Source organism: Lepeophtheirus salmonis, chromosome 3, assembly GCF_016086655.4.
Source record: "Lepeophtheirus salmonis chromosome 3, UVic_Lsal_1.4, whole genome shotgun sequence".
Lineage (NCBI taxonomy): Eukaryota > Metazoa > Arthropoda > Copepoda > Siphonostomatoida > Caligidae > Lepeophtheirus > Lepeophtheirus salmonis.
Window position 1 is genome coordinate 29,518,178 of NC_052133.2, and position 26,556 is coordinate 29,544,733.

At 29.1% G+C, this 26,556-nt stretch overlaps 1 protein-coding gene across 3 annotated transcripts in view; it reads right to left on the minus strand.

The window, feature by feature from the left end:
* LOC121114880 (protein quaking-B) overlaps positions 1–14,203 on the minus strand; it is an 80,836-nt gene extending 66,633 nt beyond the window's left edge. Inside the window, exon 1 of one of the 3 annotated variants that reach the window (XR_011779365.1) lies at positions 13,503–14,183. Coding sequence is in view for 2 of the 3 variants with exons in the window: in XM_040708987.2 (XP_040564921.1) it covers positions 13,503–13,971 (469 nt within the window). In the remaining variant the exon portion in view is untranslated. Of the gene's footprint in view, positions 1–1,025; positions 8,324–13,502 lie in introns of those variants that run through there. The other 2 variants (XM_040708987.2, XM_071887295.1) reach the window with 2 other exon arrangements.
* Between the last annotated feature and the right edge of the window lie 12,353 nt (positions 14,204–26,556).

A 26,556-nucleotide genomic window follows, 5' to 3' on the forward strand; every position in this document is an offset into this window, starting at 1 on the left:
TGTTTTTAGTGATTATTTATCTGGATCCAACTTTTCAAAATATGTCCTATTATGCAAATCAATATTTTCTTAAAAAACAATAATTTATTTGAATAATAATTGTCTGTCTGTCTCCCTTATTATTGAGGTACTCAAACATATTTTATTTAATAAATTAGATTATATCAATTCAATGAAAAAATAGTTGCCTTTGGCAGATACCTTTACTACTCCAACTCAATTTGACTCGATGCTCAAAAACTCGAATCGACTCAATAACTTGAACTTGAACAAACTCCATAGCTACAACTCGAATCCAACACTAATTTACATGCACCTGTAGAAAATATACGGAAACAATGGATATAATACAAGGAAGGTTCTTGTTTATTCCTGTTGTCAACACATTACACAATTAAATAAGCATACCCTAACTAATTTACAAGTCTAATAACTGGTCTAATGATTGTCTTCTCGATTTTTATTGCTTTTTGAATGTTAGATATCAAAATACAAAGTAGAGATAGAATTCATTAGTTTTATCGTTAACTATAGGTATATATTTTGATTCCTTAAAAGTAACTTTAAACTCTGACCTAGAATTATATCGATACCAATATTTAATTTTCGGATCCAATACCAAAGTTGGTATCATATTTTGATACTTTTTTTTGATATACATACATATTTAAGAAATGTAATGAAGGGTAATTCATATACACTTACAGGCACGGCATTATTTTTGCAGAGTAAATGTGTAAACTTTATTCCTCATATTCTACAAAATGATTTTTTTTTAAAAGGAATATTCCGGATCTTAGTAATTTAAAAAAAAAATCAATTTCAGATCTTTTTTCAATTATACAATCCTTTTTAATATTTTTCATTATTCTGTCAATAATGAATCTTACTTTTAGTTTGACTAATATTTTTCAATTTTTTTTTGGAGAATAAATTTTGATGTAACAAATTTCAGTTTTGTTTTTAAAAAAACAAAGCAAAAGAAATATATGGTTATTCTAATGAAAATTTGACAGCTCTCTTACTTTTGGCGTCCGGTAGAATATTCATGGCAAGGAGGCATCACAGATTCCTTGGCCCTTTTGCTACATAGTCACTGCTTACAAGGGCGTCCACAGGGCTTTTGCTTTTGGTGGTGCTTGTACTATCTCACAAATTTGATAACTTTTTCGTAAAATACAATTTTGTTTCTTGTTTTTTTTGTATAATGGACAATTTTGACATCAGAAATTAGAGGGGTTACGTCATTGGCGAACATATATTATTTTTATAGGGTAATGACACTGGAAGTACCTGTTCCAATATTAGTTGAGTATCGTACCATTTTAAATGCACTGGTATTCCGATACACTTATAGTATCAGGTTGCCGAACAAAAAAACCTCTGGACGATTACATAAAGTAGTTTGTGGATGTTCTTAGAAGTAGCAACAAATGAGAATCAAGGAATTGGCATAAAAATCATGCTGTTGGTACATACTTACACATAGGAAATAAAACCCACTTAAAAAATTATCTGATAAGTTTTCAAACTTGTTATTCAATGCTGTTAAAAGCAAACAAACATGATCAAAATCCAAGTGCAACTAACGAACCCAATTAATAAAATGGGTTATCCATTAGAGTTGTTCGTATGATTATATATATCAATTAGATTTTTTTTGAGGTGGGGGGGGAACTTGGTTTTTTGATTTTTTTTGGCAAAAAAATATCAAAAATTAAATTTCTGGGAATTTTTTTCAAAAATTCATAGGTATTCTCAAATAAATTCCAAAATTCAGAGTTGTTCATAAATTTTTTCAAAAATTCACAGCTGTTCCAAAAAATTAGATTTAAAAAAAAATCCAAAAAACCATAGTTGTTGACAAAAATTTCAAAAATCCATAGCTATTTGCAGAAAATGCAAATTTTTAGAGAAACATTACATATTTGAAAAATTAAACCCCCCCCTGTAGACAACACTATCTACATTTACATACCAAGACTCTTACGCAAATCAAGGACAGAAAGGGGGTAATCATCATGATGGACTTTATATCTGACAAGAAAAGGAAAAAAAGGGGATAGTCAAAAATTAATGGAAAGTTTAATCCATAATTTATCATTTTCTAAAACATTCACGTAACAAATAAATGATACTCATATTTCAAATCTAGCCACTCCTTTGTAAATGAAAGAAAAATCTTATTTGTATCAAATGCATACTTTAATAAATACGTAAGGGATGACTCTAGAGATGTTAAACCTGTTATATCATGTGTTGGTTGTACAAGTGTATCTACACAGCTAAATATTAGTGTTGTGATAAGGCCCGGTTTTAGAAGGGGATTGGCAGAGTTGTAGATCTAAAACCTTTTCGGTTTGTAAAAATAAAGAAACTTTAAACCCGGACAATTTGAATAATGTTTTGGAGGAGGTCAGCTTAACTGTGATGACGCTTTATTAGATTAGCTGAAGTCCCACTCCATATCTAGCAAGGATCTAGGTAAGAATGACTCTGTTGTCGATTCTCAATTCTTCTTTGAGTCCTACATAGACTTACACTTAGGTATATCTCCCTATTAAATCGTCACTGTTGTTTTTCGTCAATCATGACCATACTTTCTCGTGGGTACACTTTATACTTAGATCGTATCTCTCAATAATTAAAGAAAAATTATAACGACTTTGAAAAATAAAAATAAACAATGCTTACATATGTTAACAACAACAAAATAACTCGCACGCTAAAAAATGTTTAGGATTGTACATTTCTAGGAATGGGATACATTTTCTCTGCCCTCACACAGGGTTAGATTTAAAAAAAAAAAAAAAGAAATTGACGTTTTCTTAAAAAAGATTATGTAAAAATATATAGAAATCTCTTTTTTCTAAAATAAATATAAAGATATTTGAAATAAAATTCTGGTAAAAATATAAATGACATTTAAATAAAAAATATATTAATGTGACTGACTTGGATGATTAAAAAAAAGTTATTCTTTAGGAAAACCGTAATTCACTCTTTCCATAGTTATAAATTCAAATTAAAAAAAAAAAAAGGTATTGCGTATTTATTCTAGCCCTAGGTCAAGATAAAACCGGGCTTGGTTGTACTCAATACAATATTACCTGAGACTAAGGGAATAAGGGATCAAGACTGAACTGAGACACAAATAATATAAAAGTTCTTTGATCTTGGTCTTGTCAACTAGACCTAAATTTTGAGGATGGGAATTGAAATTAAGACCTTCAAAAATGTATCTATAGAAAAAGTACCGATCTCAAGAACCATATTCCTACTAGTATTAGTATCCTTTTATGCCAAGCTCATTCCATATATATCTTTATAAGTTTGTATGTATGTATAATTATTAGTTACGTAAATTGCAGGGCCCCCTCCTCTTTACTGTACTAATTAGGAGTAATTAAGATATCTTCATGATTTGTACTTGTTGTCTACAAATTTGACCTTATATTTGTATTCATATGCATGCTTATATTCAAAAACAAAGGAAAATCTCTTCCCTTCACGGATTGATGACCATATTATTTAATCTTACTTAAAGGTCACATGAAGATCAGTACTTTGACCCTTCAATTGTTAAGAACATTGGAAGAACATGTACTTAGTGAGAATATACATATTTAAAGAGTCTTGCAGACTGAAGGAAAACTTCAAGGCAAGAAGATCTATTTTCAACCCATGAACCTGGTATAATTTTATAGGTGGGTATTTCTCTTTTGTTTTTATATTATGTATAGTTATCATCAGAGATATATATATTTCAAAGTGTAGCACAACCAGAGGTCGTACAAAAATTGTTTTGTTTTCTACAGTCTACTCTCTCTGACCTTTAACCGGTATCTACCTAATATTTAATTTTTGTTGATAGGAGTGTATAAACCCTTACTAAAAAATATTTATTCGATTTTACAGAAACATTAATGAATGGACCAAGAGATACAATACATGACGTCAGTATTATGTATGAAGCATAATGAGGCGTTGTTGAAGCATGTATTTTATTCACTATGTTACAGTCTAATTAATGCAGATAAAAAAGCCTTCAATTTCCTTAGGAAACAAATATGAAGAAAATACATAAACTTTGTTTTTTAGAATAGTCATGAGCGTTACGATAACTGTCTTTAAGCTATGATAGTGCATTATTTTATTGGTTGGGAGGAGGAAGTTGGATGATGCCTAATGATACGTTTTAATTCTTAAATGATTTTTATATAGTATGTAACATAACTTGTTTTTCCTTTTTAGATTCAATATGGACGCCCCTTGAAGTATGACCCTGAAAAACTCCCTACATAGAAAATATCTTTTAAAAAGAAACACTGAGGACAGAAAATAACAAAACAAACATTTTAAAGGCCTTCCTTGAAAATGAAAATATGAGTACACTAATTTAAATAAATAATTTAATCTCTGACTTTTTAAAGCACAGCATAATAAATTTGGCTAGCGAATGATAAATATCAATCAGAGGATAATTTGAGTTAGTCAATTTTTTTTCTAATTTGTAAGCACATAATAATTTTCATCTCTCAGTCTTTGTTCTAAAAAAGTCCATAAATAAGATCCCAAATTAACTGGTATTCAGCAAATACTTCTTGTGAATATAGAGATCATCGCAATGTCGGTTATCGGATAACATGTTTGTATTTTCTTCTGACTGTCAGTCTTCAGAACCGGTTCCAAGGACTGATAGGATCCGTCCTAAGACTGGACTGAACTAGATTATATAAATTAGGAGTCACACTATTTGGGTATAATTCCTTTGATCCTTCCTTACTTCCCTTTAAATCCTGACAGACGTTCTTCAATAAGGTTTTTAGCCGCCCCAATATTAAAATGAATATTTTAGCAATATATAAACTATATCGGACCCAAGTAGTTATGATAAATTATATAATACTACTTTAAGCCTCAGTGAGCAAATTCAATACTTTTTTACCATGATGTTTTTTTAAATAGTAGTAGGAGAAAAGAATATAAAATTTTGTGGATTGTAGAGAATAGAATATTAATAAATTATTATCTGGTAGACATTTTCCATACAGAATAAGACATCTTCCATTTCCCCTCCTTCTCCCTTTTACATATTCCTCGTTCGGATAGATAAATAATAAGAACGCATAAAAAACATTCTTTGAAACTTTGATAATTAATTCCAGAATTTGTTAATAGCTTAGAAACTAATAAAGTACTTTCCCCCGAAATATGTGGCACATAATGTGTATGAATTAAGAATTTACATAGAGGTTGGAGCATAAGGATAATACAAAGAAGATACTATAAGGAAATTTCATTGTCTGGGGTGTATAAGTAACAGAGAAACAACAGCACATAAAAGTTAAACGAATCATCTTTTAAAATGGTTGATGTTTCAAAGAGACTTTCGTGTGAGATTTCATTTTCATTTGTTAACTCCTACGACTACTCCTCTCTTTAAAACTAACAAACAAAGTGTACACAGAAGATAATCGAACCATTGAAAAAAAATCTCATATATCGTCATATGATTGCTTTAAAGGCAAACTAATTATTAAAAGGCAACGTTTTGCCTTTCTGAAAGGAAATTCTTCTTAATTCCCACATTAGAGATTAATCATTAATATACGAAACCATTTACATGTTTATTTGTAGGTTTTAAGATTCATATGTCTTGAATCCAAATTATGCATTAAAATGAAGAGTTTAACTAGCTATATGCAAATGATAAAAAAAGCAGGTAGCGTTGAATATATTTTGAATATTAATCATATTAAAATAAAGAAACATTTGCATACTTCCTAAAGGAAAAATGACTGAAAATTATACAGTGACGTCATCTATAGTTTAAAAAAAGTGAATTCTTGAGTGGGGAAAAATATACCATTAAGACACGGAATCTACTCAAGCTAACAGTCCCATTTCGCCACGTTGCTTTAAATCTTTACATATAGCGCCTTGATCGCTAATACGTTTTAATTATCAAAATAGGGGAAATAATTTATATAAGCACTCATAAGTTGAATGTTACCAACATATACATTTTTTCAAAATTTACACTCGCGAGGATTTCGACAATTTTCACATACTCATGGTGAAAAAACGTCTGAATGAATAAATCTTTCTCTTGAGTGAATTGTTTATGGAGAAAAATATTAGTTTGTTGTATATGTAGCAAAAGGTGGATTTTAGAAACACATTCAAAGCGGATGTGTTTTCCTAAGTTTACTTCTTCTGTTAATAGGGTTATGTGTTTTTTTTTATTTGATAAATTATCTCTCAGCAATACAATTGTATTGGATATAAGTATTTGATACATAAAATAAAATCTTTATTAAATTTGCAGTTAAGTTAATTTTTGTTTGAAAAAACAAAACAAAAAACTTATTTCATATAATAAAAACTTATTTATAAGAAGAGATTATTATAATTTGATGTGAACATTATATTATAAATCTGTTATTTTCACGAAACCAACTATTTTTGTAGGAAATGATTTGATAGATTTAAATAGACAGTGGCATAATTAAACAAGAGCTTCTTAGCTTCTTCTGCCTTACTGAACAATTTGTTTATGACCATGGCTTGATAGTAAATTTTTAAAATATGGAACTACTTCATAATACCTATTTTCTAGTGTTAAAATCCCCAGCAAAAAACTACTACCTACTTAAATACATAATTACTAACAGTTAATTGCCGAACATAAAAAGTCAGGTAATAGTACTAAAATAAGAATACACTCATTGCTTAATAACGCAAACATATAGCTGTAAAAACGCTGTACAATGCATGCTACCTCAAAGCAAACATTGCATTGCTCTCTACTTGCATATATTTTGGGTATATACCAACGAAATGTTTCATGGAAAATGTCTGATTATGTATTTATTATTCTTATATGATAAAATTGGTTAGGATATTGATGTTGACGTCACTAGCTGATATCTATGATGACTTCATTTAGCAAAGTATCTTCTGTGAGACGACTTTTACATTCTCTTCGGACGTGTACTTAAGATTTATAACGGGTCTTTTAAATTTTGGGAGCACTACAGCCATCCCCAGTCAATAAGATTAAACAATATTTTAATATCATTTAGAGTAGCACCTAAAGTAGTATGGTTTTTGTTATTAGAGTAGGAGTTGCCATCCATGGACCCCCTTTGTTGTGCACCCCTTCATCTTAAACTAAAATCTGAGCAATAACAATATGAGTTGATATGATTAAATGTCTGGGAAGTCAATCTTACACATAATTGTAAATATGGAACATATACAAAACAAAATTTTATTTGTTTGGTTAAATCAATTTGCAATATGATTACTTAAATCTCTTATTATTCAGTTTCTTTAAGTCGAATATGTAGAAAGGATGAACAGATTTGTTTATAGATGGTATATTCTAAGTATGCAAATGGCTGAGATGAATAACAACAACGAAAAAACCCATAATAATTTAAATAAATATGGTACAAAGAACAAACTAACAAAAAGCTTTCGTAATGTTCGTACATACATATTCAAGATACTTAACTGGTATTCACAGATAATAAATATATATGAGAAAGTAAAAACCTTAATGAATAAATGAAAGAAAGGAGCAACGTTTGGAGTTTTCGATCAAAATTATAAACTTTTTTATGTTTATATTTCATGGAAATTATATATATATATGTCATAACTATATAAGTAGTGATGGAAATCATTGCATATTTTTTGAAATTGGTAATCGGAAAAATGAATTTTCTTTTCCTTAGCTATTGTCATTATAATATTTTAACTTCCTTATCTACGACATTCAAATTATATTCAAAAACAGATTGAATATTCGGGTGAACTCATAAACAATATGTTGCGGGAACATGATTAGTGCTGTGTTCAGTTCAGTTTTTGTCCAGTCCAATTCAGTTCTAAAACTTATAAAGTTGTCTATCAACTTTATTTCTTCTTTTTTAAATCAGTTTTAGTATTACCCTAAGACTGGATGGAATAATTAAGGACTGACACAATACTAAAAATAATTGTAAGTCCTTATTGGACTAAGAGTAGAGTTCAGGAGGTCCATTGGAGTAATTCTTGCCCATGTCATTGTTTCCTTCTCCATCGTTACTATTCTGAACTGTGGAGTTTTTGATCGTATTTTTTTTTTTTTTTTGGTAAAAAGTGTATGCTTTTGTTTCACGGAAAAATACATTTGTTATATGTATTATACTTGTCTACATACAATCTAACCTTGTACAAGATCAAATAAAAAGATTTTAAAACACAAATTAATTACTTTTAATTAAATTGATAAGATTTATACTGAGATATTATTACTATAAAAGTAAAAATTAAAACTTTATTTTTTAAATGAAGAAGAAAAAATTTCAAATGGATTGTTTTTCCTTCTCTCTCTTTTCTTCATACAGAAGATAACTTAATAAATATTAAGAAAATATAATTATATAATATGTAGGTAAAAAAAAAAGAAATTAAATTTGTTAAAACAATAATTAATTTTGTCATTTCTTTCAATGAAGTTAATTTTAAATATAATTGATTAAAGAGAAAAAACCAGAGATATAATCAATGGCATATATTATATTTCGTGATGGGTAAGTATATTCCTAGAAAAATTAATTCGACTTCCGAGGATGTATTTTTAGTAATGTCATATGGTTATTTTATCTAAAATAGTAGCTAGTTTATGTGAAATTTGTGCATGGAGGGATTTGCACTGGAGATTACTTGTGATGGGGCTATTTACATTATCATAAGTTATTACAGTTGAATAGGAATGGAATTTATGGATATTGGTTTCTTGGAAAGTATAAATAGATCCCGTCATTATTGATTATCCTTTTTACAATTCAACTATATTGTTACAATTTAAATAGATGTAAGCAATAAGCAAGTTATTCGGAGTCCTGGCTAACCTCTCTAGGTATCACTAGTAATCACATAACTACATAATCTGAAACCATATGATATTTCTTGGACTTGTATAATGAGATTGTACAAGTTAAAATTTAAATGCCTTAGTAAACTTTATTTTAATTGCAGCATTCGTCAGTTTAACTCAACTACTTGAGTTTTGACCTAAAACACAAAATTTTGATTAGAAAAACCTAAAAAATCTGTCAATTTAATTGATTTTTGCTCTTAGAAATTCCCAAGGATTTTAATTCCAAAAAAGTCAGGAAATTCTGACTACAGATTTACATAATGGGATTTATATCATAAACTACCAACTATACATACATTGACACAATCGTCTTATTTTTATTTATGAACATTACTTATATTTAATGTATTTACGAGTAGTCCATATAACTGTGGGCATTTGAACTTTATGATATACTACTTAATACTGATAAATAAAAAATGTCAAAAATACAGTTTAGGTTAATTTTAAGTAGAGTAACAGGTAAAGTAAAACTATGTTCTACTTTTCCAGTTGTTTCACCAAAAATTAACCTAATATTAATCATGAAATATTCAATTATTGTATTATCCAGATCACAACTTCTACTAAATTATTATATTCCTTAATTAAAACTATTTATCTCATTTTTTGGTAGCAACTTGTATCATTGGCTTATGTGTACAAGTTACAACGCAACATCTAAACATTTATAAAGTACATTATTCAAAGAGTTTGAAATATCGATTAACTTTTACTTGGTCTAATCCATTTTTTCCCATCCCTTTAATTTCCTGCCTACAAAGTTACTTTGAGAACAGAACCCCATTAATGCATAATTCTTTACAAGTAATAGTCAGTAAATGATTCACTATCAAGGAATAAGCTTCAACTCTTTCATTATCTCCGTAGTCTCATCTTTAGATTTCCCATGGCCCTCAAAATCCATTCTATCTATGTAAAGTTAAGTCGTTTCTATCCTTCAAAACAGTCTTTATTTTCTTCGATGACAACATCAATTTCCTTCAAATGTATGTAGAATAAGGTTTATTTTGCTATTCTTTTAGTGCTGATTAATCGACTGTCTTGTTGACTAATTACTCTTGAACAAAACATTTATTCATTCTAAAAACAAAACTCTAAGAAAAAAATATTGAAAGAAGAAAATTCACACAATTATTTTAAATGCAAAAAAGAAAAGAAGCTAATTAATGGGGATTATCTGACAAGAAGCTGAACGCGGGGATTAAAAAATACTTAATTCAAGGTTTGTCAAGTAGATAAGGATGAAAATCGGTAGGTGTCAATCTCTCTGGAAATCCAAAACCGATCAATATAATTTTTTTGTAAATTAGCTATAAATCAATCTTGAACAAAAATCAAGGAAAGGACAAAATAGCATATATTTACAGCGCTTGCGTGCACCGATGATTTTCTTATGATGAGGTAGTTGTTTGTCCAAATACACACCTTGCAAAAGATGGTAAGGCTCTTCTGGAGATTGATAATCCCATATCTTTATGTCTCTAAAAGCCTTATGAATTCATTGGGAAATAAATATGACCCCGCAGTTGTCCCGCTCTTAATCTAATGGATTATTTTTTGTCTGGGGCTAAGTTGAGTCTAAAACAAATCGAACTTCTCTTGCCATCAAGGACTCTCTGATTGCCTCTATGTAGGAGACAATGAAAAGTATACAAAGGAACTACCTGCTCAACTGTGATTAATGATAGAGGCAAATACATAAAATGAGCTCTTTTTCAACATTCATATGTACAATTCAAGATAATTTTCAAGTAAATTTGCCGACAAATGTGACCTCAGTCCCAATATTTCAAATACTTATCTTGATCAACTATAGGTTTTTATTCAAATATCTGGGATGAGTTTGTATATAAACTATTGTTTAAAACCTTTATTTTATTCATGAAACTTAATTTTGCTCTGATATAATATACAAAATATTTATTTATAATTCTTTCCTTGTAAACTTTTGCTCCTAGTTTAAGTGCAACTTCCAATGCCTTCAAAAGATTAATCAGAATTTGTTTAGTTAATAGACATTGACAATAATAGTTCATCGAAGAATAACAAATATGTAATCTAGAGTCAATTTTGAGAAAAATCACAATAGTTTGTTTTAACGGCACGAAAAAATTACAGAAAAATTATATTTCTATTTTCTGCTACATATAATATGTATATTTTGTGTGTAAAAATTGGTATTTGAGCAATGCCCTGTTCTCCAAAAGAGGCCAGGGTCAATGAATACAATATATGAAAATACATGTAGAGTAGTTCAATAAATTTAAGTTGGAATTTATATAATCTCTGGAATTCCCCCCTCCTAATTTAATTCCACATTACAATCATTTTCAACTCATTATCATTTCACACAGGTGATGAAACTGTGTTGTCACGGCTCATCGAGTCAAGAAAAAAAAAAAAAAAAAACGAATTAATATATCTTAATAAGTGCAATTATAGAATTATTTTTTGCATTAAGAAAGCTTTTAAAAAAGTGAAAAAATGCTTGTCTTTTCGTCACTTCTTTGATCATCGTCTTTTTCTTTTTAAGAAAGTGTCAATTATATTTATAGTTGATACTTTTAAAAGACATATATATATATATTTTCTTTTTGGAATCCTTCCAAAATATTATTTTTATTTCTTCAATATGTAGTTGTAATATGAATCCTTCTCCAATATGATTCACGTGAAGAAATTACCAACATGGAAGTTATTCTTGACACAATAGCAATATTTTCGTACTGGTACCCATTTAGATATCAGTCTTTCGATAATGTTTGCAACTAAAAATGTTAAACAAAATGTCTTTTTTGAGCAATTTACATGTACATATAGGCAGTGCTGTGTCGGTCCTTATCTAGGACTACAGTGTAGCTCAGTCCGGTCTAGACAAGTCTGACTTTCAGCACTTAAAAAAAAAAAAAAGGAAAACTCGATCCCTCGGGACGTCAATTATGTTTTTTTTTACAAATAAATTAATATTATTTTGTTATATTTAAGTATGGGTTCTAGACTGGACTGGATCGAAAAAATTAGGACCAATACGTCACACCTTATAGGAGCGTCTGTGGGATTTTTGTTTAGGGCTGGGGGTTAGTTCAGAAATTTGAGGACTTTTCTTTATACAGGAAATTTTTTATATCGGATAATTTTGTGGAGAGAGAGGCTGATAAACTTGATTGGTAGGCCTATTTTGTATGACTTGTTGGCACTGCAAGTACTGTTTCTAATATCAGTATAATATAGTACTGTCACGATAACAATATTTCTTGTACTGGTTTGGGTAACAAAGTTAGTATTTGTAATTTGTATATTCCGATACTTTTTTTGACTAAAAATATAAAATAAATATGTTGTTAAAGGCAATCCATATGCACTTACAGGTGCATCCTTAGATTTTCTGCATGTAAAATCTCAGAAATTTGAAGAAACCTTAATTTTTTTCAATATTTGTCTTACAAAGTACTATTTTCTAGCTCCGAACCTTGGAGGGGTTGCGTCATTTATAGGAAATTTTGTGCTTGACGTTTATCCCGCTGAAAGAATCGGTTCAATATCAATTTAGTATATTACCGTTTATAAAGCCTCGGATTTCTTTGTACCAATATAGTTACGCTATACCAAACAACATAAGTTTAGTATTGTTTTAAATGCGTCAGTCTCTCTGTACTACTATAGTGCCAGGATACCGAACAACATAGATCCAAGTACATAGTTATTATCTCTACACGAATAAAAACCGTCTATACATTCATCCTAGTCACGTTATTTGGAGTACACTTGCAAACAGGCAGGCCGATCAGTCTGAAATCTGTCAAGTAAATACTATACTTATTTCTTTCTGACTTTTTTCTCTTTTACAAGGTAATCAAATGTGTCATTAAAAAAAAAAAAAAAAATAAGGAGGCTGTTAGAGACCAAAATATCTTACTTTGAAAAAACAGCCATTTTTTTGTATTAAAAATATAGCCTAAAGATTTCATGTAATTTTTGTTTCTGTCATTATTTGATTTGGAGCCTTTTATATTTTTAAACTTGAAAGGATCCATAAAAGTAAGAAATATATATTTTTTGAAATGTATTTGAAATCTGTGTCTTTTATGTTTCCGTTACATATTTATTCCTTCCCTCAAAGTTCTTGTGTAATCATTATCAAAAATATAGAAAAAAATACCTTTTGATTTTTTATCAAATACATTATATAACATATAAAAAAATTCTCTGTTTGTGAAAACTTTTAATTAAATTCCTGTATAGCATTGAAATATTTATTCTAAAAAAAAAAATATTTTAGAATGTTTATGAGGTTTTTTTTAATATAATAAATGACTAAAATTTTTTTGTAAAAATGCATATTTTTCTACACCTGGGATAATTAAAGAAATTGTGCTCCTTGTCAAGGATATTAATTGTGTATCTAAATATAAAAATATATGGATGTCAGTCCTATATTTCAGTCACAGTGAATAAGAAAAACAAAATTATAAGTAAATAAAAAGCCTCTCTTTGTTCAAATTCTCCCACCTTTTAATAAATAATAATGGACGGAGTCGTTAAAAAGATAAAGAATGCCTCATACCTTGGTCAATGAGCTTGAGTGTATGATTTTTGTTCTCAGCTGAGATCGACTCTAAACTCTCCTTTTCTTTTTGCAGTTCCTTGATGAGCTCAGTAGATTCCTCTGTAGAGAAAAGGATCCCCGAGTCTACTCCAACCGGAGGACTCGACGAGGATGACAAGGATCGTGCGGGCGGACTCATGCTCATAATATGATGATGATGATTAGAGGAGGATGAAGGAATCTCGATAGGTCCGGAGGAAGTAAAAAGTCCATTTCCAAGGGTCACTTCTGGAGGTACTTGTGGGGGTGGATGGTGACTTGGTCCGGGTGCTGCTGCCGCTACGACAGGGGTTTGAAATAATAACCGATTTTGTTGAAGGCTATGGAGGACAGAGAGTGCTCCAGAGCCTTGGTTAAGGGGTATGAGACCCGCTAATGTTGGCATTAAGGAGGGGTGAAGGAGATTTCCAGGCACGGATGCCATCATTTATAACAGACTATCGATGATTGACTCCCTCTAAATATATATGTAGATATTATGCCTGTAAATAATATCAAGGCAAAACGATTTAAAATCCACGAAAAATCAAAATAATTCCTTATTTTAAATATCACTACTTCATTTCCAAAATAGTAAAATTATTATTCCCTGGAATAACTTGTCAAACATTCACATACCATACGTAAAAATTACTAATATTTTTTTCTTCTTGAAGATGAGCACAAATTTTTTTTCCGCGCCGGAGCTGCCTCTTATAATAACAACAAATACAACAACTACAACGACGAAGTAAAAAAGAGCGTGCAAGGGGGCCTTTTTTGAGCGCACTCATGGAAGTAGTTTCGAGCGCACGCGAAAAGAGAAAGCGGCTTACATTTTATGTTGTGTGTGTGTTTTTTATACTTTATTTTTAAAAGAAACAAAAGCGGTGATTCTTTTTATCAGGGCCCGTTTGACACACCATAATGAATATATCTATATAGACACCGAGTTATAACTAAGGAAATATAAAGCTTCCCAGATATGTTAGGAGTAAAGTTATCTAACATTTTTCGCCGGGTTCGTTGTCTCTGAAGAGGGAGACACACAAGAAAGAGCTTCTTCGATGTGCTCAACAACAACAACAAAATAAATCTATAAATTTTCTTTTCTTTCTTCCTTTTTTTATATTTCCATAAATCCCAGTCATTGCCTCCCGATTTACTTTTTTATTTATCATATCATACATATATTTTGACAAATATTTATTCGATTTTATTTTGAAAGAATCATTTGACAGATAACATTTATTGTTAATTTTAATCAGCGACATTTAAAAAGACTTTGTACTCACAGAGAGGGCGCTTTAAAATTTTTCTCATAGAGTTTCATTATTTTTATACTTAACTTCAAATGAATATTTGGAATTAGTGTCATTTAAAAAAAAATTTGAATTTTATGGTACTCTATATTTTAAATATTTTATAATCTTTAGAGTTTTGAATTTAATTTGATCTAACCTGCCTACTTCAATATTTATAATTATTTTAATTAATGGATTCTTTACTTTTAAATGAAGTTAAACACAATACAACTTATGGAAAATATATTTTCCTAGCATCTCTAAAAATCATATTAATTTCTTTCGAATCTTAAATAAGTTGTGTGATTCTAAAGAAAAGTAAAGTATCGTTACAAAAACCATCAATTATGAGTGAAGTAATAATTAACATTAAAACTAAGATAACAGCATTCATAGTATTTATTTATTAAAACTACAACAGGAAAAAAGAGTCTCTGCTTGCTGTACAAAAAGTAACTATTTTTCCATTAGAATATAACGGATCTGTTTTTATGAGATATTATTTGAAAACAGAAAGGAAAATTGGTAAATTGTGAATATAATTAAAGATCTTTAATGAAATATGGTTGATTCCTTGTAACATACAAGATGTAAAGGGAAATGGAGGAAAAAGGGAACTTTTGATTTGAAATTACTTTAGGGAAATCCAGGTAATCATATCTAATGTTACTAGTAACTACGAATAATTTTCAAGTAAAAATAAAACTTTTATTTTTTGAATATATATTCAAAATTGTCTTCAAAAAAATGCTTTAAATGAGTTATTTTATAATCATAAGGTATCAAATAGGGTATTACCTTATAATTAATAGCATTGTTGCTTAGAGTATTAATGGAACTTTAAAAAAACTTAAATTTACTCAAAGTCGACAATTTTTTTGAAAATTAATCGAACTACACCGAAATATTATTTGAACAAATACACAAAATCGAACTCGTATAATCTAAACTCGAAATATACGAGGTAAAGATCAATCTTATCTCCAGTTGTTTCTGCATTTTTATTCTGTAACCCCTCATAAAAATTACGTTATCATTTTTTTGGGGGAAGGGGGGATATTTTTTCTTTGCTTAGTTTTTTGACTACATTATTGACGTAAGCGTCAAGCTGACTTAATTCTAGAATTTTGACTCCATTAATTCAATGAAAAATATTTTCCTTTATCTGATGCCTTTAGTTTAACTCCACTTGACACAATGATCAAAGACATCGAATTCAATTATACTAAATATTCAATTACTCAAACCCAACCAAACTTGATAGCAATAACTCGAATCCAACACTTATTAATATCAAAGTCACTCAAGCGTAGTTACTGTTAAGAAATTTTACAATTTAATTATTTAATTTTTCATTGTAGCCCGTTTTGAGGACATAAAAGGCCCCGAATCAAATATTGGTAGAAACTAATGATACTTGATGAACAATATTTGTATATATAAAAAGTTGATGATTTTTTCCGGAAAGAAATTTTGGCCTGAAACGGCTTTTCTAGAGGTATTCGAATCTACAAAGATGGGTTTATTAGATTTAGAGGAGGGCATGAGGAAACTAAAAAAACATAAATATCCGTAAGATGACGCAAATTTAATAATACACCAATAAGTTAAGAAACTACTTGGTTCTTAAAAAAACTACTAATCAGTTAACAACACTCATTTCTAATTAGCCAATCTATCATTTTTAATCTAATTAATTTTTTGGTTCATTAGTAAAAAATAATATAAAGGTCAAAAACCAATACATGTTGCTACATTAAAAGATTTCCAAATTCCCAAATTTTATGTTGATCTCTTTGCCTGTATAACCCATTAAACAAAACAAATATACATACTTATACTATTTTTATTCCTACAGACTAAGAATATAGAGATGTATAGGTATAAGTAAAGTGGTCAATAAAATCTTACTCAAGACAGAAACCCATGTTGAGGAGAATCACATCAGAACTAAATAATCAGCTTGTAACCTTATTGTATCCTCTCACTTACTGGATGGAGAAAGTTTTCTGATTTTTTGACATTATAACTCTTTTCCATTTAAAAAAAAACCAACAAAAAACAAAATATTTTTCTAAAACATGCAAAATCGAAGATTTTTGATTCTTTTTAAGATAAAAATAATTGAGTATTTATTCAAAGTAAAAGATATATGTAATTGACGGTTTCTTTTTATGCCTATATAAAAATTGAAATCTTCTTTTTTTAATAACACTAAAAAAATTAGATTTCTAACTTTTCAAAAAACACGTGGTTTTACGAATTTTTTGATGAAACAGTACGTTTGAAACACTGGAAGGTCACAAATAAGGAAACTTTTTCCATATTTTACTTCATGATCCATTAATTAAATAATTGAAATTATATCCATGAAGTTCTTGCGCCAAATATTGTCAATGGAGCGACTCATAGCGTAATGGTCAAGGTACCCAGACAAAATTATTCTCTTGAAATCAATGGGCATAAGCTCCTAGAGCAAGGAATATTCGTAGAATTGAAATGACTATTGACCCTTTCATATTTCCTAGCTCAAATTGATTAAGTGTGGATCTCTAAAATGTCATCTTATACCTGAATTTCTCAAAATGCTTAAATTTTAAAGCTCATGTATCAAATATCATACGTATAACGTTATTTTAGGGTGAAGGATATTTCGAACCCAGAACTCGTTTGAATAGGTAAAAAAAAATGAAAAAAATGTTTTTCAGTTTAATTCTGATAGAAATGACTGAGAAAATTTGTCACAAAAACAAATTTCCCAGTCCTTGTTTTTTTATTATTTGTTTCAGGCCATCAACTACATATACTTATGTAATTATATCAGCCTGTCAAAACAACAAGGGTCAGTTTTGAATACATCTATAAATGTAGATTAAGGGAACTACTTGTTTAAAAATTCATGTAACTGTTATATTTTGTGATGGTGATTGATACCAATTTAAACAAAATTTAAATTTTAAAGTAATTTAAACAAAAAACATCACGCATAAATGGATTTTAAATTCATGTTTTAAGCTCATACAACAGATGACTTGAAAAGTTCCAGGATTAACAAAGCAAACACGTTTTTTTCGTTCAAAATTGTTTTTTTTTAAAAATTATTACTATTTATTTCGTTATTATACTTTCAGCTTAATTTTTTTATATTCGATTTATGGAGCATAGTCCCCATAAGACTTTTCAAGGCATTGCTTAGCTTGAACAGTATTTTTTCTTATCAAGAACCAGTATAAAATTAAAGCACATTTTTTATTAATTGTTTTGGAAATAACAAAAGTAGCGTCACACTTAGCAGAATAACTCAAAAACTGAAGCGCATATTGTCATGATTTTTTTTTTTTGAGGGTTAGTAGTAACTGAAAATGAGGTGAATTTAAAAAAAAAAAAAAAACATATATGGGTGAAGCCCAGGAATTTTCAGGCCATGTGTTATATAGTTTTGCATATATAAATAATATTATAATAAATTTAATACAAACTTAAAAATGACATAAATAGAAAATAAAATCCAAATTGAAAGACGCTTTCAGAATCCAAATTAGCTATTATATCGCATAGTATGAATCTTAGAGATTAGCTATCTATTTTACAATGTGATCCGTATCAATTTTGTATCATTTGAAATATTCAGGACAAGGGGAATAATAATTTATTATGCTTACATTGTTGACCACATTAGACCCCGATTTGTCTACAACACTCCTGAGTATAATAATTATATTACATCTCGATAAAAAAATAGATATACTTGGATAAGTAGAAACCAAGGGAAAATGAGGATTAGGGCTTCCCTGATATTTGTATGGGGCACCATTTCTATTATGAGGCTACCAAATTAAAATATTTTATAAATATATTCATATCAATGATACTGAAAATGCTTTATGCGTGATTATTTATTTTATTTTGATCTCGAAATTATTATAAATGCCTGTCAAAGGTCATGGATAATCAATCCAAGTTTCAGTCAACTAATATAAAAAAATGTCCAAAAGTCAATTCCCGAACGTAGATATTCAAATTTCCTACCTGAGTTGACCTGAAAACAAACAAACATGCTTTCTACCTATGTGGATATATATATATATATAATTTGAAAGCACACTGTGAATCATTTATGTCTCTTTCTTTCTCTCTCTTGCTTAACATATATATTCAAAGTATACTTTTTAATTATTTTGAGTATCTTTCCAGGTCAGATAAAACCCATTTTCACTAATGTCTTTCTCCTTAAGAGATGACTTCATTTCATTGTAATATGTACTTATATATTGTATTAGTAATGTTTCGAATATCTGAAATTGTAGTTATCTATATACAAGTCCGGATGTTTGTATAGTTGAAATTTGAGGAGTTGTCGAATATAGATTAGAGTGATCAGTATTAATAAAATGGGATGAAAACAAAGCGCCCATTTGAAGTATGAATTTACCAAGTCCAAAGATTACAAAAAAGGTTTTGGCTTCACTTAAATACTTATAAAAATTCGCTATTTTAAAGATTTTAGATAATTATAGTATGAGATTGCGTGAATATATTGATTTTAGATATTCCCTTAACAAATTTCAATGGGATATGAGCGTTGTTTCCTTATATTAGTTTGTTTAAAAAAAAATCGAAAGTGGTGCTATCTTCTGGCAAAATAGTAAAACTATATGAATGTTTAAATTACTTAACTCTTAAATAATTTATTTATTATTCTTTGGTGGAAAATATTTTTTCCAGGTGTAAGATGTAGAAGTAATATGATTATAAGAACAATGATTTTCAGGACTTTTTAAAACTACTAATTAATAATTATCTACATAGCGTAATTGCTGATGAAAAATCTTACTAATATATTTTCTCACTTATTTCAGATTTAATATCAAATTGATATTTTGTACATTTTCGTTGAATCATATGTAAAAAGGCGTTCTTTAGGTATGATACAAATGTGCAACAGAACGGATTTAATGGATATATATTTTTCATGTGGAAATTCAAAATTCTATTTGCGTCGCAAAAGAGATATATTAAAAAAGGAGTTCCCTTTTTTAATTTATTTACATGGCACCCCCAAACTACATACTGCCACACCCCTTAATAATATAATTATTTTAGTTTGCTCATGTAAATTGCAAAACGCTAATAAACAGTTAAGAAACACACCGATATTTCACTGATTATTAACAAGGATTCAATGATAAACTTTGAAAATGTAACAAGAAAGAAGCAGTTTGCGTGGTTCAAATCCACCAGTTTAAATAAGATAAGGGAGCAATATTTTCAGATATCATTGATTATTTGGTAATTTATGTGACCATTTGACAATGATTAACTTGCCTTCTCACATCAACATAGTGATATATTGTTCAAGGAACATCTAAAATCAATATATTATCCCACCTTATACAAATAGCTTAAAAATACAGATAATAAAATTAAACTTTTTTTTTCTGAATTTGTTATTGGGTTGTTTGAAATATCTAAAAATATAGATATGCAAGAAAATGTAATATCAACAAACAAAAAACCTAAATCCGGAGTCAATTACCTTGCATTTCTATAAATCAAAAAAAGTAGAAAACCCCCAATTTATTTTAATAAGCCTTTCGGAGGGGCCAATTCAAATGTTGCATAAAGGCCATAAAAATTCGTTAATATTTATAGAAAACAGAATACGATTAAATGGAGCTATATTAAAGTTACATAAAATCTCAAATATCAAGTGAAGGCTCAAAACTACAGTTAGTATTACTGGATATCTCAATCCATCCCAGAAATTCGAATATGAATACCATATTTTATCAGGGACTGCAAAACGGTTGGGAGGCGCCTTTTTTGAAAAATTTACAATTTTTATAAGCCTAGGGTTTCCACATTTTGATTTACAAAAAAAAAGGACTGTTGTCCAATAGTTTCAGTCTTTAGGGGGGGAGAGTATCTATTTTGAAATTGAAGTTTAACTTTTGATGCTTGTACCGGGTGATCCATTGAAATATAATCCTTCACTAATTTAATAATTCGTGAAGGTTGAGTGATTGAAATTAATTCATATTTTGATATATTAAAGCATAAACAATTAGTCACAAAAAAAACACACAAACTTTTTAGCTTACGTACAAGTTGAGAAAATGACACTTGAGCGTGATCGACAAATTTCCATTCGTACACTCTAATCAGTTGGGCGTCTCCAGGACTACTATCCGAATCGTTGAAGAGGCAAAAGGCTCTTTCAAAAAGGTCAAACTGGACTCAGAGGAGTTAAGAAAACAGCCCAGGCCAATACCCTCAAGTCTACGAGGGTTCATGCAAGAGATATCGGGGGCTTACACCAGACTGTACAGAAATCTATCAAAAAGCTGGTGGAAAGAGCTTTTTGAGAGAGGCAGCCTACTTTTGATGCCAGCAATCACATACAATCATCTCTTTCGTCGCAAGATTCTTTTGAGTTCTTTCGAACTCTTTTTGACACTATATTTTTATTATTACAAAAAAATTCTTATTTTGTTAACAATAAATTAGTGAGAAGAGTCCTTCTCTTTTGCACGAATATTTTTCTTTTAACATCTTGAAAACTAACTTATCTTATAACAACTGAACATTTCATGAATGTACAAAAAGTGTCCCGGACGATCTGAACATGATGTATGTAAAAAAAAGACATGTCCGGACAAATGATGACGATTGGTCACCCCACACAACATATACTAATATTTTTTATTTAAAAATGACAGTTATTGGTCCTTCCACTTTCAAAAACTGTGAACAGAGCTTGTTTACCTAAATAAGTCAATGAAATATTTGTGTCCTTATATGTATTATTAAACTATAACAAAAGATAGGTTATTTTTCATTTTCTCTTTATGATTGCTTTTGTGTTGATACACTGCAAAAATAATATAATAATTTAATTTATAACAAAATAAGGAATTTGCATACTTCCAATGTGGATGGATATATTATTTGAGTTTTATAAACTCTTTTAAAATGAAAATAGTTCAAACCTGAGTATGTGACACATCACTAATACACGTGTATTCTTTGTATATTACTTTAAAATGTTTAATAGAGATATTATGTCCTTTCTATTTCTTTTTTTTAACGACTAACTGACTCTATTTACCTACCTATAGCAATGACAGTAACTGTTTTTAAACGGCATATTGTTCTTGGAATAATGAATCACGCTTTTTAACAAAACAAGGCATCAATTTAAAATGTGTATATACTGCGTTTTTCCCCTATCTTGCAAAACAATTCATTTGTAAAAGTCTAACCAAGAGCTCAATTTCACATAATATATTTGTACATTCTTAAAATGACGAATCATTCATCTTTTCCTTTTTTCATACAAAAATAATTTGTTCTACATTTCAAACCCTGAAACAACGAATACATAGAATGACACATTATGATGATTTTGCCCACAAGAAAAGACACTTTAATTACCATATTATAATTCTATACAGTAATGTTTTTTTATGATCCAATAACAGTGAACAAATACATTAAAAAGGTTCAAAATATTCTCAAAATCAAACTTGACACGTAGTCGAAAGAAAGAAAATATAAGAATATTATTTGCATTTGGCATTTTAAACTTTAATTATTAATATGGACACAAATATAATCCCTTGTTTTAAGACCGTCTACAAGGACGTCTACAGGATTATATTTTGGGCGCTTTAATTTTAGATTTTTTTTGAAAAGAAATCCACAAATTAAAACTTTTTGAAAAAAATTTGTAAAATTAAATTTTTCTGAAAAAAAAAAAAAAATTAAATTTTTTGGAAAAAAATTTCAAAAATCCATAGTTTATCTCAAAAATTAAAAAATCCAGAGCTGTTCAGAAAAAAACTAAAATATTTAAAAAAAAATTTCTGAAATTAAATTTCAAATCTGCAATTTTCGAAAAAAACTAAAATATTTAAAAAAAAAATTTCTGAAATTAAATTTCAAATATACAATTTTCGAAAAAAACATTTCAAGCGATAAATTTTTTGCAGAAAAATTTCAAATATCTATAGCAATTCACAAACAATTAATTTTAGTGGAAATAAAAAAAAATCAAATAGCAAATATTAAATTTTCTAGTAAGAATCCAAAATTCCTTAATTTGGGTTGGGTATGCTTCAGCCCCTCCAGCCCTCCCCTGCCTACACCCCCCTTTGATACTATAAAAAACGACTAAAATTACACAACCCAAAGTTGATAATCCTTCCTCCCAAGATGATGAATTTGAGAGGTTTGGACTCAGATAGACTCCAGAGTGTCAATGGCTGTTAAAATACGGAAAGAGGATAAAACGGTATATCAGATATTGGAAGAATCTATGGAATTGATAGCATCTCACCACGTTGGTTAAATAGTATTCTTATTGTCCATTTTGACGAAAACATGATTGATAATTCGTTTGCTCGACGTTGAATATAAAGTTGGACTTTCTTCAGTCATAACATCAAAAGGGAAAATTGATTAAAAAGAGTAATACTTATCATGGGTACAATAGCTTCAAATTGTTTGAAAAGGCTTCGGTTAAAAAAGATTTTTCATTATACATAAAAACAAAACATAAAAAACAACATACATTTGAGAAAGTTTGAACGGTTTGGAAAAATATTTAGATGTAGCTGAACAGTCCTAAAGTTTTTGAAAATTTATATTTTAAAAGAACAAACAGAATATTTGCTTAAATACTATCCATATACTTTAGTTTTGACCCTTTTTTTGTAAAAATAATAAATTAAGTATAATAAATTTACAATAAAATATATTAAATCATTATTTAAGAAAAAATATATATTTTTATGTCCAAAGAAACGTCAATTGAAGTTTATCCTATCTCTTTTATTTTATTTTTAGTATAACGCAAAATGTAAATTTTTAATAATCATGGCTTTGATGACCTTTATGTAACCTTTTCACGGAAAGATAACCTTTTATTTCAATTTTATAGTGCATGTTGTTAAAGTTTTTATAGAAAAGTCTTCATAGCTTACTAATACTAATTACAATATAAATTGTAAAATTGAGTAAATAAGAATCTCAACTAGATATATAATAATGTAGTTTTCCATCATTCATAAAGTTAATTCACCTTCACTCGAGTTCCAAACTTTGAGCTGGATAGGGCATTCATTCCGATAACTTTAAGAAAGACCCTCTTCAACATAATCTATGGCCTGCATCACAGTTTTCAAGCGACAACTCCACTATCAATTCCATACAACTCCCGGCACGTGAGAATGAGAAGACAATAAATATTTCATTTAATCATTAATTAAAGGATATTCACTTATGTAGGTAACATATGAAGGACTAAGCCAACGAGGAATCCTCTGTATCTACAAAAACGAAGAGATTATCCATTTTAATTTTATAATTTTGATCCCTCATTCAAAATAGTTTATTTCATGAAAATCAGCTGAATTTCATGAAATCCTTTCAAACTTGAGTATTTTATGTAATTATTTGGTCCGTCTTTTCCCGTTGTATTAAAGAGTCTTTTCAGCTGATCATCACGTCTCTCCATTATGAGAATGGTGTTTCTTCCCCATTTAATAATTTACTTAATTGAAAGGTTGTGAGATTTTGGCCATAAGAAAAAACTATGACCAACCTTTCAAAATGCAAATACATTAGATATATTTCGAGATGTGCATCCATGAGTGAACTGACCTTTTGACCCAATGAACTAGATTAAAATAATGAATTCTTGTATTCTTGCAGTCATAGAAGTATAATGTAATTTTTTATTTAGGTGGACAACTTCAATTTTGACGGAATGTTAATACAAATTTGGGATTTTTTGAGAAGACATTTTTTGATGAATCGGTTTTCTTTTGTATTTTAGAAAATTCATTTTTGATGACGTTTCTTGTATTTTTGAGTTACCTTCAAAACGGTGCATTGAAGAACAAAAATCCCTGGTTCGTTTGATCTTTTACACAAAAATAGATCTTGCGGTCGTCTTTTCGACACTTGTTTTTATAGCTTTATTTCATCCCAACTATTGGATCATTCTTCAAAATAATATTATAAAATCGTTCATTTAATTCGAATTGAAGTAATCAATGTTCAAAGCATCATTAAGGGACGACGTAGAATAAAAATAAACTGCTGAAAAATAATAAATAATAAAAATAATAATAAAGTGTAAATTAAACGTTGTCTGATATATCGGATCAAAATCGGAAATCCGATATATTGGGCAATATAAATCCAATATCTCCTTGTATCGGAGAAACTTCTTAGAAATGTCGATATTTGCTCCAATATTTTTGGGATACAATCAGAAAAGTTGAGGTAATGAAGATAAAAGATTGTTCAGTTTTTGTAGCCAGAGAATGTTTATTCACAGTGTACTCAAACCTAGATGAATGAATTCTTCGTCTAGAACTTCATAAGAAAAAGATTGCTACACAAAGTTTGCCTCCCTGGTCATTACATTAAATAAAAATCCAAGATAAGATTTATTCATTACCAAAGCTTTCCAAGTTTATCTTCCATAAAAATTGTTTTTTTTTTAAACGGTCATTTTGCTGATCTTACTTAAATTACTATCAAACTTATGAATCTGTACTTTGTTCATTTAATATATTTTATTTAAACAAATTGAGCTCCTACAAATCAGCTGTCACTGAAGAGCTATCTTTGAATATTTAGTTTGACTTTAAAAAGTTTTTTGTACTATTATGGTTAGTGTTGTATCGGTCCTAATTTCAGACTCAATTTAGTTCAGTCTCAGAGCCCAGTCCCGTTCAGTCTCAGTCCTGCATATCTGTCCTAAAACTTATATAGATCGGTCCTTGATATCGTCAATGAACTTTATTTCTCCCTTTTTCATCGGTACTGATTAGTCCGAAGGACCAGTCCTAATACTGGACTGGATCAAATAATTAAGGACTGATACAACACTAATTAGGGTATGAATAGAGATGGACTCTCTGTAAGAGCACGAGGAGAAGGTGGGAGCGAAACATATGGAATTACTGAATTTAGACCCTGGCTGTTCTATGATTTTGGAAGGAGAAAAGGAACTAATGTTAAGAGAAGAAGAACCTTCTACATTTAAAATAGCATTAGTACAGAAAAATATTCGAACTATATTTAAATTCATACAGAATTATTTAAATATGCATTTATAAATCAATTTGCATCAAAGATACAATAACGGATTCATGTAATTACGAAGAGGAATATAAATTAAAATCTAGGAAGGTCTTGGAACTAATGAAGGAAGATATGGGAATGGTTGACGGAGTTAAATTTTGGCATGGAGACAGCTTTATCGATACATGGTCGACTAAATCGTAGAAAAGTCGCAATGATCACTTACTTATAAATTTGGAGCTGACAAAGAGATTAAAACATATCGAGACTCTTAATAAGGGTAGATCAAACAATTAAGCTCTTGTAATAGAGCTTTCTCTGTGTCATCAGAGGAAAAGATGGATAATGCCCAAAAAGATTTTGAAAAATCGAAGGTTCATTGATAGGGGCTCTAAAAATTTGGACCGGGTTATAGATAAACTAAAAACTAATGGAAAAAATACAAATAAAATTGTTGGCGGACAATCTTATGGAATTAAGAGAATTTCGCTAGAGGAAATTAGAGATAAAAAACAAAACAAAACATATCACAAGATAAGGCAACTAGATACCCAGCTTCAATTGACTGAGTCTTATATTCAACAGATTAAACAGACACAAATATTAATGCTTTAATAAAAAAGACTTTCTTT